At 37.6% G+C, this 17708-nt stretch overlaps 1 protein-coding gene across 1 annotated transcript in view; it reads right to left on the bottom strand.

Annotated features, from left to right (window-relative positions):
- Positions 1-5430: 5430 nt before the first annotated feature.
- Slc30a8 (solute carrier family 30 member 8) overlaps positions 5431-17708 on the bottom strand; it is a 36156-nt gene continuing 23878 nt past the window's right edge. The window contains exons 5-8 of the mRNA XM_020187620.2: positions 17070-17220; positions 15094-15199; positions 8741-8875; positions 5431-7391 (exon numbers count right to left, since the gene is read on the bottom strand). Coding sequence (XP_020043209.1) covers positions 7246-7391; positions 8741-8875; positions 15094-15199; positions 17070-17220 — 538 coding nt within the window. The 3' untranslated portion in view covers positions 5431-7245. The remainder of the gene's footprint in view (positions 7392-8740; positions 8876-15093; positions 15200-17069; positions 17221-17708) is intronic.

The raw sequence follows: 17708 nt of genomic DNA, 5'->3' as shown, positions 1-17708 counted from the left end.
CTAATTTTATTCTAAACATCATATATTAACATTTTAAAATAGAATTTAAACAGGTGTCCAGAAACAGAATGACAAGTGTTAAGTGCGAAATCTGAAAGTTAGGAAACTCAACCACATATGGTCAATTTTTTTTTTTAACATCCGCCTGCACTGGCCTGTTAAGTGGCCTCATCACTGTCAAGCCAAGCAAGACTTGCAAAACTTGGGAAGCAGGTATTCAAAGACAACATTTGCTTGTTGCCTTTAATGATTTCTGTAATTAGTCATTTAAACAGATTGCCCTATAATCCAAAACACGGAATGCAAGGAGATGAGCTGAGAAAATCATTTCCTGAAGGCACTTTAGAGCTAATTGTGGAAAATGAGGCTTGTCTCTGTGCAGGGTTCTCTGGGTCATGTTTCATTGGATGGAGATCAAACTGGGGAGAACATTCTCTAGGAATCTATAAAAGGCATTTGCCTGGGAACATGTTTTTTTTGTTGTTGTTGTTTTTTTAACACCAGCATGCTAAAGGTCTTTGTTGGCTTGCAAAGTTTAACATGTATTAAATGATCCAATTTTGTCATTAGCAATTTTGAAACCAGAAGGAAATGGACATGGTTAGAGTGAATTGGAGCTATGAGAAAAAGAGAAAGAGAGAGAGATAGTATTTAGTATTTCACAGGAATAGAGCAAGACCTGGGAGGACTATGACTTGGTCGTTATTGAACTGGTCAGTTGTACTTTGTGTTAATAAAATGTACTTTGAGTGACTAATTCAACTTTTACTTCAAAGATGAAACTGAAAGCGTTCAGAGACCATCAAAAAAGGACTGGGCTATTTTAATTAATCCCTCACCAGGTAACACTCTCTCAGTAAATGCCTTTATCTCAGCAAGTCTCAATTGCTCCTTCTCAGAGAAGAGGCTGTTTAATTCTCACCAATAATTTTGCCACTCTTGTGAGAGCTACAATGACTTTAAAACTCTTCAAAGTTGGTATGATTTAAAACTCTGCGTTTGCCTCACATACTTACTTATTCACTTTTGTATGTAACTGTTCTGAGTGCTGACAAGATGCTATATACAGGTCCAATCCCTCTAATTGTCCTAATTTATTAAATATTCACATACCTGACTAGAGCATTTAAGTAACCAGCTTGAGGTCATATCATAGAGCTGATAAAAGGAAGAACTAAGATTTAAACTCAGGCAATCCAGCTTCAGAACTAATGCACTAATGCTTGATGTACAAATACCTTCTTCTTGTCCTTCAGAATTCCAATTTCCCGTTTCCCATCTGCAACCAGACATATGGAACACATAAATTTCTTTTATGGACCCATGCATCACCATAGAGCCCGAGATGAATCTTAACCGGGTGCTGAATGATGAAGAAGCGTATTAAGGATGGAGAGGGAGTTGACCTGATTCCAGTACTCAGAAGAATGAGGTATATTGCTTTGAAAGACAAGAAAGGTCATCAACATTTTGATAGCCTGGAGCATACAATGCTAAAGTAAAGAATTCCACTACACTCTTCCACTGACTTCAATGACCCAGAGTTCTGACCATGTCAAGGAACGGGCAAAGCAGAGTCAGGACTTCAAAACTGATGGGTGGCACATAAAGCCCCTTAGCCACATCTGATTTTTCACCTTAAGATCCTTAAAAGTCCCCTCTGGAAACTGTCTTGCACTTCACTATCCAGATTTCTCTGCCTATTGCTAAAGAAGTACAATTTCAGAGAAATAGCAGAATTAGCTAGGACAATCCTTTTGGTTGATATACTGAATAATTACCTGACATTCAATGTATTTCCACACAAAAATCAAATCTATTTTTAAAAGGAGGCAAAGCAAATAATTGCACTAGAATCTGTGTGTTTGCCAGCTCATCTGGTCTTTAGGGCCCTGCTTTGTACAAAATATGGAAATGGAGAATCATTCAGTAGCCCTTGAGACAGAAGAAAAGATTTGGCATGAACTGTCCTATTCACAGAGCCAAATATGGCAGGAGACATCAGGAACCTGAGCAGCTCTGATCCTTGTTGCCTAACCATGCTCACTGAGGTAGGGGAGAAGTCATTTGTCTCCACTGAGCAGGGCCAGTGTCAGCAGAATGCTAAGTAGCATTTCAGTGGTGCTGACTGATTTGCAGAGAGATGGCACAGATGTGACCTTCTCTGTCAAAGTCAATGTTTTCTTGGCCTTCAGAATTTCAGAAAAATACAAATATAAATGAAAAATTATAGCAAGGCCTACCTCTAGCCCTAGAGTCATTGCCTCAACAATTATTGCTTATTAGTTTCCAGTATCCAGCTAGAGGTTGACAGGGACATAAAAATCATCTAAGATATAACTCCTGATCATAAATTGTACAGATTATATGGTTTTAAAACATCACAGAGTTGAGACTTTCTGTTGTTATGTAAATTTTGCTTTTCAAAATAAAATAAGCTAATAGATAAGCATAAGTGTGCTTATGTACGCTCTTCCTTTGGTCTAGAATGCCCTGTTCTTCACCTGCCAAGAGAACCTGCATGTGCAATTCAAATCCAACACAGTTGTCATCTCAATGACATGAAGCCTTGATGACTAGGCCTGCTCAGCAGTCCTTGTCATTTTCCCTCTGTGCCCCACTACATCCTTACAATTTGAACTCTGGGTATGTGTTAGCCTCTTCTCCTCAGTGGCCTCCAGTGGTTATGTTTCTTCCAGATTCTGGCTGTTCTTCAGAGTCATCTCTGGATAACCTAAACACAGAAGTCCAGATCCCAAACCAAACCCATGCCTCAGGCTTTCCCAGACATGGGTCTGAACATCTTTTTTAACTTATTCTCCACAGGAGGTGACAATTAGGGTTTGGAAGTATTCTCTGTGTTTGTTTCCTCTTTTTTTTTTTTTTTTTTGTGGTACTGGGGCTTGAACTCAGGGCCTTCACCCTGAGCCACTTCACTAGGCTTATTTTGTGAAGGGTTTTCCAAGTTTAGGTCTTGCTATTTACCCAGGCAGGCTTTGAACCACAATCCTTCTCATCTCTGCCTTCTGAGTATCTAGGATTATACAGGTGTGAGCCACTGGCATCTGGCTCTGCTTCCTGTTTATATGCCAAACACAAAGCAGGTACTCAGACCATGTTTTCACATGGAATGAATTAATTGCATCTGTTTATTCTTCCTTGTAGTTTAATTATAATGGCACCAACTTGGATTGTTAACTTGAACATTTTTGAACATCTTTTTCTTAAAGATACCTGGGTTTCTATAACCATGTTCTTTGATGGGTCCCACAGTTTAAACACTCTGTAAGGTAGAAATATTTTCTTTTGATATTCCTATTTCAGCCTATTACAAGCATGTACCACCACACCAGGTAATAGTTTCGTTTGAAAAGTGACTCTATGAAATTTTATTTCTCATTACTTTTATTTTTATTATATTATTCTTGGGGGTACATTGTAACATTTACAAAAGTTATTACAACATGTCATACTTGAGTTCACCCCCTCCATCATTCTCCTTTACCCCTTCTCCCCCAATTCCTGGAATAGTTTCAACGTATCTCGTTTTCTATTTGCATACATGAGTACACAATATTCCACTACATCCAGCCTCCTTCACCCTTTCTTATATCCTCCCTCTTCCTGCTGGTTCCAATCCCCAGAAAGGACCTATTTTACCTTCCTGTTTTTAATAACTTATTAATAAACAGGTTGGAATTTTAGGATAGGATGGATTTATTTCAGAAAAGAATAAAGATTAATTCTAAAAGGAGTCTCTGTATATTCATGGATATATTCAGACTAGGAAAAATCCCAAGAAATAATCTATTCTAAAGTCCGTAACCAAATTTCTAACTGCCTGATGGACATTTATGCCTTCACACTTAATATATTCAAATTCATTTCCTCTCCACCAAACAGCTAAACTATCTCCTTGTTGGGGTAAGGACTGCAGTTCAGAGAGTGATAAGATGATGTAATAAAATCAAGGACTCAGAATGATAGAATCCTGTCTTGCAAATTGCCCATCTTCCCTATGAGAGTTCTGTGAGAAGGCCTATAAACAACAGAATACAAATCAAGATACCAGTCGATTAGTATCTGAGTCAAGATCTAATAATCTAGTGAAATGTTTCATTGGGACACACTTCTTGGGCTGGAGGCTGAAGGAAGCCATCAGGTTCTTGAGTAGAACTACTCAAACTGAAATGTTGAGACTACCCCACTCAATCATCCCTGTGCACAGGGGATGAGAGGGAGAGAGGGATGGGCATATCTGCAGAGAAGGCCTTAGTCTAAATCAGCTCTTTGCTCAGAAGAGTCATTAAGAAAAGGAGAGAACCATGACTAGTCCCGGCTCACAGAGACACACTCTGCCTAGTTTATTTACCAAGGGGGTAAGAAAAAAAGAAATGAGAGCATGATATGTCCCTGGCTATAAAACACAGGAACTTTGTGTAATAGTAAACTTAGTCTAGTGAATATCCTAGTCTCAGACAAATCATATATACCCCTGCCTCCTTGGTGGAGAATCTGGGAAGTAAGTGCACAGAAGTGGACCTAGAATAAAAGGAGTTGCCTCAATTTTCCTCTTTTATCTTTAGTTTCTTGTTCAAAGACAGCTATTCAAGTTCCAAATCCCCCAAGCCAAGCAACCTCTGTCCTTCCCTTATAGCATGTGTGTGTGTCTGGCAGGGTGGTATGTCTGGTTGTTTCAACTAGGGGTGGAGAGCACAACTGGTAGCTAATGGATAGGGGCTAGGGATTCTGATAAACATCTTACCATGCAAAGGATTACCTGAACAACAAAGAATGATCTGAGCCCAAATGTGAAGAGTACTAAGGCTGAGAAACCTTGGACTGGAGGGAACATTTATTGAGCAATCACTATTTACCGCCAAAATAACCTTGTTTGCTACATTTATTATCCTTGGTGAAATTAGAATCTTCATTTTCAGATGAGGAATTTGAAGCCCAGAGAAACAGAACAACTCAGTGTTATAGATCTGGAAGGAAGCAGAAAGGGAGGAAAACCATGTTTTTAAATTTTCTGTCAAGTTCATTCCTCTACCAGTTTCCTATTTCAGCTATGCCACTTCATCTCCTCTCTTCCATAACCCCATTGCCAGTGGAATAACACAGGTCCTCTGGAGTGAGGCCTTTGGGTAGGCCAGCCCATAACCTTTCCAATTAGTTCAGATTTTCTATTTCCTTAGCCAGACTCTTGGGTAGAGGGTGAAGCTCAGTGCTACCTGTGAACAGCTCTACCTGTTCACTGACGGACAGTGACATCAAGGAAGCACAATCAGTCTTTTACTTTTAAACTCAACATGTTATTCATCTCATTCTTTTGAAGAATTTAGATTCATCTTTTACATGCACTTCTGAAATAAAGATCGATTGTAGGCACAGATTCCTTGGTCAAAAAAAAGGGGAAAAAGTGTTTAAAGAGAAAACCTAAGTAGACTTTAGGATAAAATATATCTGGTTTTCTGCTTTGGCCTTGCTTCTCTCTCCTGTTTCATGTCTTTATGTTCTTTAACTCACCCACTCATGTGTATCCTTTTGTCACAAGGGCTTTCCACAATTTCTCAAATGTCTCCACTCATTTTATTGCTTCTTCGAGGGTCATGGTTCCCCCTAAAATTTGCTTAGCAGGCATCTATTTTTGGTTCCTTTCCAGTTTAGATGCTGTTTCCTCAGAAAAACTTTTCATTAACCTCTTTCAATCTAAATTGGCCTCTCTTCTTTCATATCACTTGCTACCCCTTGCAGCATATCTCTGGTGTGTTTATCCATTCAATACCTGTGTCCCCACAAAAGAACAGAACTCCATAAGCATAAGAAATCACATAGGCTTGGTTCAGTGCTACAGTTTAAATAGCCCCACCAAAACTCATTGTTGAAGTTTAATCCCCATTGGGAGGTATTAAGAAGTTAGAAACTAAATCTGACTATGGTATTTAGGGGTGAGACCTCTGGGAGATTAAATAAGACCATAAAGGTGGGGCCCTAATCCAATGGGACCATAGCTTTATATGAAGAGGAGGAAAAATCTGAGCTAGGATGTTCAGTCTCACTTATTCTGTGATGCTCTGCACTCCTTGGGATTCTGCAGTGAGTGAGCTCCCACCAGAAAGATCTATTACCAGATGCACCCGCCTAATTTCAAACTTCCCAGCAGGGCCACGAACCTAAAAAACCTCACTTCCTTTCAAATTACTTTGTGGAATTAAGTTATAGCAACAGAAAACAAACTAAGACATTCAGCCCATAGCCAGCATTAAAACATATTTTTGAATGAATTACCAAATAATATTTGTTCAGTTACTTAACTTCTTTGAACCTTATGTCCTATCTATACAATAATGATATTAATTCCAACTTCTCAAAGTTGTTGTTTGAATGAAATGAAGTGACAGAGGTAAATGTCCCAATATAATAATTGAATAATAGTGCTCCATAAATATTACTCAATATCTGAGAGTTTTTTATCTTAATTCTTTGACTAAATGAGTTTCTATATGACATGGGATAAGTCATTATCCCTTTTGGTATCTCCTCATTTTCTTACATTATTAAGTTACACTTTATGAAATCCCTCAAAAAGCAGCAATTTCATAATTTTTCTTTTGCAGAGAAGTAAAATATAATTCAATAGTTTCAGATTCATAACAACATAATTTACATACAAGATGAGACAGGAAATTTCTATCCCATTTAGTGAATAGTGATGTTGATAGGAGTCAAAAGTTGTTACGCAAATGACATTAAGGATGGTGGAAGAGTCAAATTCTAATGACTCAAGATTCCCTTTTATGCCTGATGAAGCTCTTTTCATCATTGTTTCTCATGTTTTGGGGGAATTTTGTGACTCTTTGTCACTGACACTAATTCCAAAGAAGACTTTCCTGAATTCAACATCACCCACTAACTCTCAGAATACATTATTGAAGGAAGGTGAATCTTTTATTGCTTTTGGTTACAAATAGCTGTTATTTCAGCCTCAGTTAAGAATAATTTAGACACATGTTCCTGTAATTGAACACAGCTACTGATGAGTGTCTAATCCAATTGATTGATTGATCTAAATGCATCTTCATTCATGGTAGATGAAGCTAAATAAAGAAGAAAATAATATGCATTGCAATGTATCATCACGACTTTCTCAAATTTCTTTCTGACTGCTTATTTTATGTTTCAGAAACTACATAGCAGATTGTTGTGGCCTATCAAATGCTAGAAGCTGACAGTGTGACTGAACTAGTCCTGGGGGTCTTCACAGAGAAGGCAGTCTGGGTCCTGGTCGGCTGGAGATTCCACCTGAATGGTGAGTGAGTGCACAGTGAAACTGCTGCTGAGAGCTTGAGCAATCCTTCTGTGCACAGTCTGGCTGTCCCAGCTGGCTGCTGTTGACAAAGAACCACAGAAAGATTAGCGCTGGTTTCACATAAGGGTGATAGCTGACATCAGCTTCAAATGCTTTCTCTTGGGCCTGGAGGGGTAGGGCACAGGCAGAACACTCAGAAGAAACTGTATTGTCTTTGACAGTCAACTACATTCACACAGACAAGCCAAGGGACATTCTAGTACAGCAAAGTATCCAGCGCTATGCAGTCTCTTCCTGCCCACAGTTACCTCTGGACTCTGGCATCCCTAGGAGTTGAATATAGAAGGGGAGAGAATCCCTGGGAAGGGTTAAGACATAACTATTATTTTTTATACAGTCCTATTCTCTAGCCCCCAGGGATCTCTGTGTTGCAGCCCTTGGATTTAATTAGAATTTATATCAAGGCAAGTGACAGGAACCAGGAAGCATTTAGAGCTCCCTACAGACTTTTCTTAGAGCAGCAACCCTCACTCCATTCTTTCTCCTGTTCCAAACAGTACCAGGAGGCTGTAAAGTCTCCTCCATTGTGACCTGATTGTTTAGCATATTCTTACATTTGTGATGAAATATTGGTGTAGAGGATGCTATAAACTCCTGGAAGCTAGATCTGAGCCCTGAAGAGAAGATGAGGATGTCTGAGAAAGTACAGCTCTCAAATAACTGTCTTAGTGTTCCTGTACCCTGCCTCTAAGTCACTTCTTGAGTCTTTTTTTTAGCAGCCTATCATATCATCTTGGCCTGAGATCTCTCCCTAGCAGTGAAAGATCTCCAACTTCCTATTTCTCCTAGCTTTAGTACATATCAAGGGCAAAGTCATCTTCTACTTGCAAAAGCAGCTTTTAACTATAGTCCTAATACCCGAAAAATTATCTCACATGGTTGCAAAATCTCTAAGCACCTGGGGAAGGACCTACCATAATTCCTACCACCACTTCTGTTAGCTTATTAGAACTTTAAGAGTGAGGCCTGTATCTTTCCTCTTTCTATCTTCAATGTATGCACTTACACACAGGAGATACTCAATCTAGATTTTTTGTTAAATTCATTCTTATTGTTTTGACTGAAAAAGCACCAAGCCAAACAGCTGAAGTTGACTTTTCAGAGTCCAAGGCTTTGAACTTGGGAGGCAGTTAGCCTTTTGTACTATCTCTACTCTCTGCATTCAGCCTTAAGGATGTCATCTGAATCACTGTTGCTATGACAACATTGATAAGTGGGTTGGTTTCAAAGGGCCTGGGTAGTGCAAAACACTTTACAGTTGTTTTGACAGGCAATAGACCCTAAGGGCAGCTCTACAAAGAGGCCAGAAGACTGACATTTCAGGACAAGGGCTGAATTTTGTCCATGGTGTTTACAAAATTCACTGACCTGTAGCAACATGAGCTGAGAGAATCACTTGGTTCATTGTTAGAGACCAGATGTGCAGGCTATGAACAGACACCACGCCATCGACTGCTAAGATGAGCTCTTTCACACCATTGTAACTCAGGCCCTTTGGTACACCTGAAAAAAGGAAAGAGTGGGAGGCTGTTGTTAGTCACTTAGCTAAATACAGTTCATCAAGATGGATATACAGGTTGTGAAGTCCTCACCAAAATTCTAACTTACCTCCCTTTTTTTGATTTCATACTGTCAGTGTTTATGAATCAGATCATATCAAAGGGTTTGCATCAATCAAAAGTTCACAGACAGAATGCTTGCAGAATTTACTATGCAACCCCTAAGAATAGTAATCATCCTTAGTACATTAATAAATTAATTATGCTTTTTAAATTATCTTTGTACACACTCTGGAAAGAAAAATGAAACAGTATGGGATTTAGTATCAATAAATTCTGGTTGGCATCCTGACTACAACTATTGTGAATTTGCTCAATTTATGAAACTTCTTTGATCCTCAGCATATTTACGGTAAAGAAGAGATAAGAACAATGTGTAGATCACAGAATTATTTGAAGAGCAATTCAGAAAATACCTTTTCTTTGCAAATTATAATGCTACACAAGTGTTGGTTATCCAAAGGTCACCTAATAAACTGTGTTAATAGGGGAGTCTAACATTTTAATGCCATCTTATTACTTGGTTTGTAAATTTTCCATTATTTTAGCTACATTAGTCATCATTCAGTGTGTGGATCACAGAATATAATAGTTTGTTGAAAGAAATAGTGTTGGACACACAGGAAGGTGGGAAACCTGGGTTGAAGGAACAAGGTGACTCTAAACCACAAAAGAGAAGGGATGTGTAATCACTTCTCTCAAATGTTATAACATTTTTCATGTAGAAGATAAGAGAACATGAAAGTGTAATAAGAATGGCTTTGGCTAGCTCCAGAGACAGAAGCAGAAACCATGGTTGAATAATAAAACAGAAGTCATCTCAATATAAGAACTAACATTGTTGCTAACACTTATGGGCCCTTGAGCACCTCTGTTTAGTATGTTCTCAGGCATGAGGACATGTTAGGAAATAACAAAGCTTCTCGAACACCAGACAATTAAATGCAGATCCCTGGGTATAGTGGCCATGCGTGTAAGTATTTTTAAAATATTTTCCAGATGATTGAAAGGAGCCATCTAGAACACACAAAGTAAAAAAGAACTGGTCAACATGTTCTTTTACTATATGAGCACCAAAAAGCTCAGGGTACTAAAAGTAGATTACAGGAGTTCTAAGATGGATCACAGAATGTGTATGAAGTTGTAAGTGAAACTGTTACATTCCAATAATAATAACAACAATTTCACACCCTCTATTATATTCCCTTGGCCTTCCCCCTCTTTCTCCCTTTACAAACTGCGTTCAGTGGGTTTTATCATGCTGTCTTCACACGTGCGTTCGCACACACACACACACACACACACACACACACACACACCATACTTTAATCCTCTTCAGCCCCTACTATTCTTTCCTTTCCCCATCCCCATTCCCTTCCCACCTATTCCCCAGAAGTCCCCCTTTCACATTCATGTCCCATTATTATTATTATTATTACTATTATTATTAACATCATTTTAGGTCTAGACTCCATATGCGATATTTGGCTTTTTGAGCTAAATCTCACTCAACATCTAATTCTATCCATTTTCCTGCAAACAACATAACTTCATTCAACTTATTCAAAGTACACTGTATGCCTCCATGGAATTATCACAATGAAACACCCTTGTACTATTAATGTAAGCTAATAAAAATAGTAAAAAAAAAAAAAAGAAAGAAAGAAAGAAAACAGACCCAAATAAAAATAATAACAAATTTTTATTGGGGACCTACCATGTGTAATCTTTCTGCCAAACACTTTACTTATTGTGACTATTTCATTCCATAGTCCTAAGAACTTTATGGACTAGTTATCAATGTTACAATTCTTATTTAACTGTGGGAGAGGAAATTGGAGTTAGAGAAGTTAAGAAAGATCACTGAGACCACCCAGGTAAGTGACAGAGCTGGAGAGTCTAACATACATATGTCATGCATATGTATGAAATGTCATGCAAATGCAGGAGTTTAGGTATTACAATCAAAAAGTTGACTATCATGCCTAATGTGTGTCATCTGAATACCTGCTGCCATTTTTCTAGGACCCTTGAAATGAAGTCATGACTCCATTACCTTTTTGCTCTCTTGCTTCATTCACCTCTTAGCTTTTATGATGAACAAAATGCCACCATTACTTGTTTTAATCTAGGAAACAAGGTTGACAAACAAGAGGCATGTCCCCATTGTTTATAATGTCACATCATGGCCTAGAAACTTCTTTTACTGAAGGGGAATCTACAAAAAAATACCAATTCATCCAGGAAAATGCCCAAATTGATATTAAAAATAACTCCCCAGGTTAATACATATAGAAAATACCATTTAACATTGCTCATAATTAAGGAATTACATATGAATGCTATAAAATAAAATGTTTCACTTATCACTTTGATAATACTCAGTGATGGTGAGCATTTTAAGAAATGAGCATTCACACATGTGTTGGTGGGAAAGAAGTTGGTGTGGTATCTGATAGACATGTCAATATCTAACCAATTTTAAAATGCACATAACTTTTAAATAGTCATATCGGGTCTAGGAATTATTCCACAGATATACAGGTGTTAAAAATATATGTATGATTACATATATAGGTGTATGTAATATGCATACATGATTACTCCACTGTTTATGATGTCCACTGTAAACAAGTACATACATAATAAGTGGAGTAATTACAATTATGAAAAACAATGCAGTGTGTTTAAATATGTACAAAGTGGAAAAAGGAAGATGCAGAACAAACTAGATATCAATGTGTAATTTCACTTTTATTAAAAAGACACATGTAAATATGTGTATATATATGTTTGTAAATGCATAACTATTTTAGAAAGATATATGTCAACTTTTTATTAGTAAGAATTCTTGAGAATAGGACTGAGAATTCAAAGGTGGAAATATAGAGAAAGTTTGCCTTACTGTTTTATATTTTTCTGTATTATTTTTAAATTTTACTAATTACAAGGACTTTTTTTTACACTAACTTAATTTTAAAACCTAATTTAAAAGTTGTGTCTTCCAGAAAAGAGTCACCCGCCAGTTTCAATAATTAGCTAGGATAGACCAGTCTCTACACTTTTTCTTAAATAAATTAAGAAAAAAAATTGCTAGGAAAGCGCTTTACCCAAGACAGGAAAAGTGGAATATAGTCATCTTAAAATGTACACCAACTTATCTCTTATCTCCCTTCAAAGTGATAATTCCTGTAATAGCAATGATGGCTGCAGCTTAGCACATGGCCCTTAGGAAAGAAAATAGACATATGTGTGACTTGACAAACCAAATATTCTCACATTCAGAACCAGAAAGTTTACTTATTATTCAGCTTGGTTGATGGATAGCTCATGTTTGACTCCATTATCCATCTCACTGTCATCAGCACTATCACCTGTCAATAACTATAGTGCCCACCAAGAACAGAATCCTTAAATGAACATTCATTAGTGTCATTAGTGTCACTGACAGCAACTGCATGCTGAGACTGTTTCTATTGTTGTGTCCAAATGTGCTGGGAAAAAAGACAAACTTAGCAAACATCTGGATATGTTCAATAAGCTGGACCTTCTGGACCTTGGATGTGATGCAAAGCACTGGTTCTGGTTGAGTTTTCCAGGTGATATTTCCGAGCTGTCAGGTAGGAATTCCTTAAGCAGTATGAAAAGACCAATCCAGAGGTTCTTAAAGCATGGTCCCTGGACCAGCAGCATTGGCATCTTGTTAGAAATTTGAATTCTCACCCCTTTATCCCTCCATTCCCTACAAGACCTACTAAGAATCATGGAGGTGGGTCCAGCAATCTGTTTTAACAAATCCATCAAGTGATTTCAAAGCCTCCAAAACTTGAGTACAGCTGACTTAGTCTAACAAGGGTTTTAGGCAAGTCCTCCACCATACCTGTTTTCCTGGTATATGTAATAGAAAATTTAATGTCATTTTTGGTAATTGCAAATGGTCTATATTACAATGACAAACAACACTGCAAATGTAATGCAGTACCTTATGTTTCTAACAGACTTTAATACAGTTTGAGTATCCCTAATTCAAAAATCCAAAGTTGGAAATGCTCCAAATTCCAAACCTTTTAAAGCATCAACATAATGTCACAAACGGAAAATCCCACATCTGACCTCATTTAATGGGTCTCAAGCAAAATACAAATCCACTAAAACCAGTGTATATAATTGCCTTCTGATTATATGTATGAGATGTACAGGAAACATAAATAAATTTCATGTTTAGATTTGGGCTTCATCCCAAGATACCCATCATGTACAGGCAAATGTTCAAACTCATTTACAACTCAAGACACTTTGGTCCCAAACATTTTAGATAAGGGCTATTTGGCCTGTCTAGTAAGATAATGTCATCATGAGTGAGTAGATCTCCCATTTTGACTATCACTGAATAATTTTTCTGGTGATGAAGATAGGTTTGTTCTAATCAAGATGCTCTTACGTAGCCCTCTCAAGATCATCAGGGAGAAGGCCAAAGCCTATGGCCAAGAACTGAGAATTTCTTGGCGTGAGGATAAATATTTAGTGCAGAATTTGTCTCCACACCCTGGTTTCATATTTCCTATATTCTAGTCAACTAAAGATCTAGCTGATTATCTCAATGCCGAATTCTCTCAACAGCATTGACAGGTGGATACAGTATTCCTAGATTTGAGTTGAGGAAACTCAAGTTCAGAGGAGTTAAAAGTCTTTCAACAGTAAGAAACTTACATGACTAGAACTTGGACTGATGTCTGAAACAGAGACTCCCCCTTTTCAACTATGATGTCTCTGGGAGTTAACTATGCAAATAAAGATATGGCCTGGAAAGGGCACAAACCAAAAGTTTTTCAACTACTTTTTGCCAAATGAAATGAAAATCAGCAAAATGCAGAATGGAGAAAGGAGAGGTGGCCAGTGAGGGTTGCAGGGTGGGGATGGTGGAAGGTGATCTAATCAATGTACAATGTAAGCCTATTCAGAATCATCAGAATGACTCCCCCCCATACAAAGAAAGTATCCTAAGAAAAATGGGAAAACAAAACATATAAAAGCATAAGAAAGAATTTCATTTGTGTGTGTGTGTGTAGTACTGGGGATTGAACTAAGAGCTTTCATTTGAGCCATGCCACCAGTCATTTTGCTGTTTAGTTTGTTTTCCAGATAGGGTCTTATGCTTTTGACATAATGGTCTCAGAATGAGATATGCTACCTCCACCTCTTGAGTAGCTGGGATTACAGGCATGTACCACTATGCTCAGAATTTTTTTTGAGAATAGGATCTTGCTAACTTTTACCACAGTTGGCCTTGAACTATGATCTTACTATCTTTACCTCTACAGCAGTTGGAATTAGAAACATGCACCACCACAGCAGACCAATAATTTCACAATGCAGGTTCAATCTGTCATCAAATCCTAATTAACTGGAAGATCCAAGGGGCCATACAAGCCAGAAGAGTAGTCAGAGGTAGACTCTGGTCATGGAAAATGAAGTTAATAATCCAGGAGTTCTTACTCAAGACCAAGAGGAAGCCAGAAAGAAACATCACTTCCTCAGCCAATCATGGGCTCCTATCTCCCAGCCATGTTAAAATCCCGCACCACTTCTTTGAAGCAATCACAGTTCTAATCTGGATAACTTCTCTCTTCCCTCACTGAAGTGTGGCCCCATGAGGCCAAAGCTAGTCTCTGCGCTGTGCATCTTTGTAACTTAGCTTTAAGCACACCATCTAGCAGCGTCAGAGCTCAGTAAATGCTTTCTGGGCAAATAAATAGAAGGTCACCCTGGTATTCTTGTACTCTGAGATGCAATTAGACTCAAATACTCAGTTATAATGCTACCTGAGAGGTAGAATTTCTTGTCTTTCTTAGGTCTTTTACAGATATACTTAGAGATAAAATGTAGTTTTGCAATATCTCCCTCCAGTGTTATATTTAGTATACGTACTTAGTGTTTTCACATTGTGGGATATCATTTTATAGCTGCCAAAAGTTTAAACAGAAGTCAGTTATTTTATTTGTTCCCATATAAATAAAGATGTATTTTCACAAAAATTCCCTATCAGTTTAAACTTTCTCTATAACACAAATTAACAGAGAGCACACAGTCACCCCCTTTTGTGATGGAAGGGAAACAAAATCTTTGCTCCTAGGAATAATAATGAAATGAAATCATTCCTACCTTCCATGAGTAAGATGCAGAAGTCTTTTAAGATTGTAATGGTGCTGGCCAAGACCAGGATGGAAAAGATAAACGTGCAGATTGGATCAGCAATTTTGTAGTCTGGCTGGAAATTATAGCAACTTTGGTTAAATGAATTTATATTTTGCATCAAGAAAGCCTGAGGACTAAAATATGTGAACCTCCCTGTTTCCTTCCTTCTGTGTTACCCATTCACTCTCCTGACACTTGACATCCACCTTGAAGGCAAGATGCTCTTTCTAAAGATTCAATGCTTCTTATCTTTAGATTACCAGTGAGTAAAGAATGGACACCATCAAACATTCTCACCCATAATTTAAGAACTAAAGAGTGCCCAGGCATAGCTGTGTACACTTATAATCCCAGCACTCCAATGGCAGTAAGATCCTGAGTTTGAGGCCAGCCTGAGCTAATGATGAAGGGGATGAATTTAACTATGATATACTGTAAGAACTTTTGTAAATGTCACAATGTACCCCCAGGACAACAATAATAGATAATAAAAAACTAAAAATAAAATAAAATGCATACCGAAGAATGAAAAAAACCCACAAAAGTTTGAAATAGTATTAAGTGTTCTTAATACTAAGACCTGATTTAACTTCTCTCAAATTAAAGCAAGTACAAAGTGTGTGATGAAACTATGCACAAACTATGTCCACACTATCCAATGTCTTTTCAGCCTTTATTATGGTGAAGAAAAGAATCATTTACTCAGAGGTTGCATATACTCAACATACAACTATCCCTTGGTCTTGGCTGACAGGGGTTAGTTTATTTTTTTCCTCTCCAGTATGACACATACTTTAGGCAGGTGTCTTTGACACAGTTCTAATGGTGTAAACCAAGGTGTCATTCTTGTTCTCTCTCTCCCCTAATGCCCTTGACATCAAGGTGAAACTGCTGCTATTCTGCCTTTTATAAAGTTCAATGCCACAGAAAAGCCTGCATTCTATAAATTTAGCCTCAACTTAAAATCTTCTGTAAGAGCACTCTCAAACTCCAGCAGTCCTTATAATTTGTAACTGCTTTTGCCTTGTAACTTTCAAGGACCATTTTGTCAACTTGAATTCAGTTATCATTACAATTTTTATTTACATGTTTTCATATTTTAATAAAAAAAAGTAAAGTCCCTGCAAATTGGACATGATACAAAAAAAGAAAGAGCTACATGTTCTTCACCTTCTTTGCCCCACCACCACTACCACACCCACCCGCCTTATTCGTTCTTGATACTATCAAATAGAGATACACAGTTAATATTGATTGTTGAGGGTCAGAGGCCCATCTTCATTCCCACTTTGCACCTGAACCTTGCTTTGGTGGAGGAGGGAAAGAAACAAGCCATCACTGCATTGTGAGTGATACTGGCAGAAAATTGAATCAGGTGTTCTACCCTCCCCAACTAAGCAGCAGGTACAAGGTCCAAACTAAGTCAATTGGACTTCCTTTCCAGAAATATGAATCTTCAGTAGTCACAAGAACAGGAAAAAAAATTTATTGAGACACATTTATTTTAGTGTGGTCCATGGGACAAAAATTGCATAGTTTCTGAAATCTAGATACCAAAAATTACCTTATTTTTTACCTTGATTTCTGTCCTGGAGCACATTCAATAAATTTCAGCCAATAAATGTAATTTTGTTTTTTGCTTAAGTGAGCCAGAGATCTTTACTGTTGCTGACAACCTAAGAATTCCATGGTGTTTACAGTTCCCTTGCTGATCATTTTACCCCCAAGACAAAAGGACCTACATTCTTGCAAGACTGGAAGATAATAGCTGTTAGGACTTTGCAAAGACTAAGATTTCAGGCTTTGAGTGTTTGCTTTAATCTTGCAAAGTAGTTTGTATAGGTAAACATCCAACATTGATATTAGTAATATTGGAAGATCGTTTTCTACACAACCTAATGCATACAATTATGATGATGGTAGACAAATTCAAACTCACTTACCTTAAAATAGATAATAAGTGCACTGATTAGCACACTGATGCTCTGAAATATGTCTCCAAGGGCATGCACAAAAGCTGCCTTGACACTGGCATTAACTTGTTCTTCTGTGTGATTGCGGCCAATGCGTTTTTGGTGCAAAATCACAGTTAATCTGAAAGAAAGAAAATTGTTCTTGGCATATGTAAGATTAGCCCTAAAAAAACCTATGCAGCAAAATAATGTAGTTGGCAATAGCATGGCAAGAAGTTAAATATTTATGCTTTAAAAATGTACCAATTTGGACTGATGTTTGAACTAATGTTTGGACACAAGTGTGTCATAGAACTTTAAATTAGTCACACAAAAGCAAACTACAGAAGTTTTCTCAGTTTTCTCATTCACACACCTAATGCTACCTTGTTTCACATTAATGATGGAAATAATGGAAAATAATGATGATGATGATGGAATAATGAAAAAGAAGGTGGGAATGCATCATTCCTTTGACGGTAGTCATGCATTTGACAAGGAAGAAGGGAAATCTCATTCATTTACTAAATGCCAGGCTCTGAGCTAGGTTTAGAGGCCAGTTTTAGGACAGCTTGAGTAAATGAATTGGTTTAAAAGGAAAAGCAGTGGGAAGGGATAAAGTGAAATAAA

This window comes from Castor canadensis, chromosome 3 (genome assembly GCF_047511655.1).
Source record: "Castor canadensis chromosome 3, mCasCan1.hap1v2, whole genome shotgun sequence".
NCBI lineage: Eukaryota > Metazoa > Chordata > Mammalia > Rodentia > Castoridae > Castor > Castor canadensis.
The sequence above is the reverse complement of the archived record's forward strand: the minus strand, read 5'-3'. Positions and strand labels throughout refer to the sequence as shown.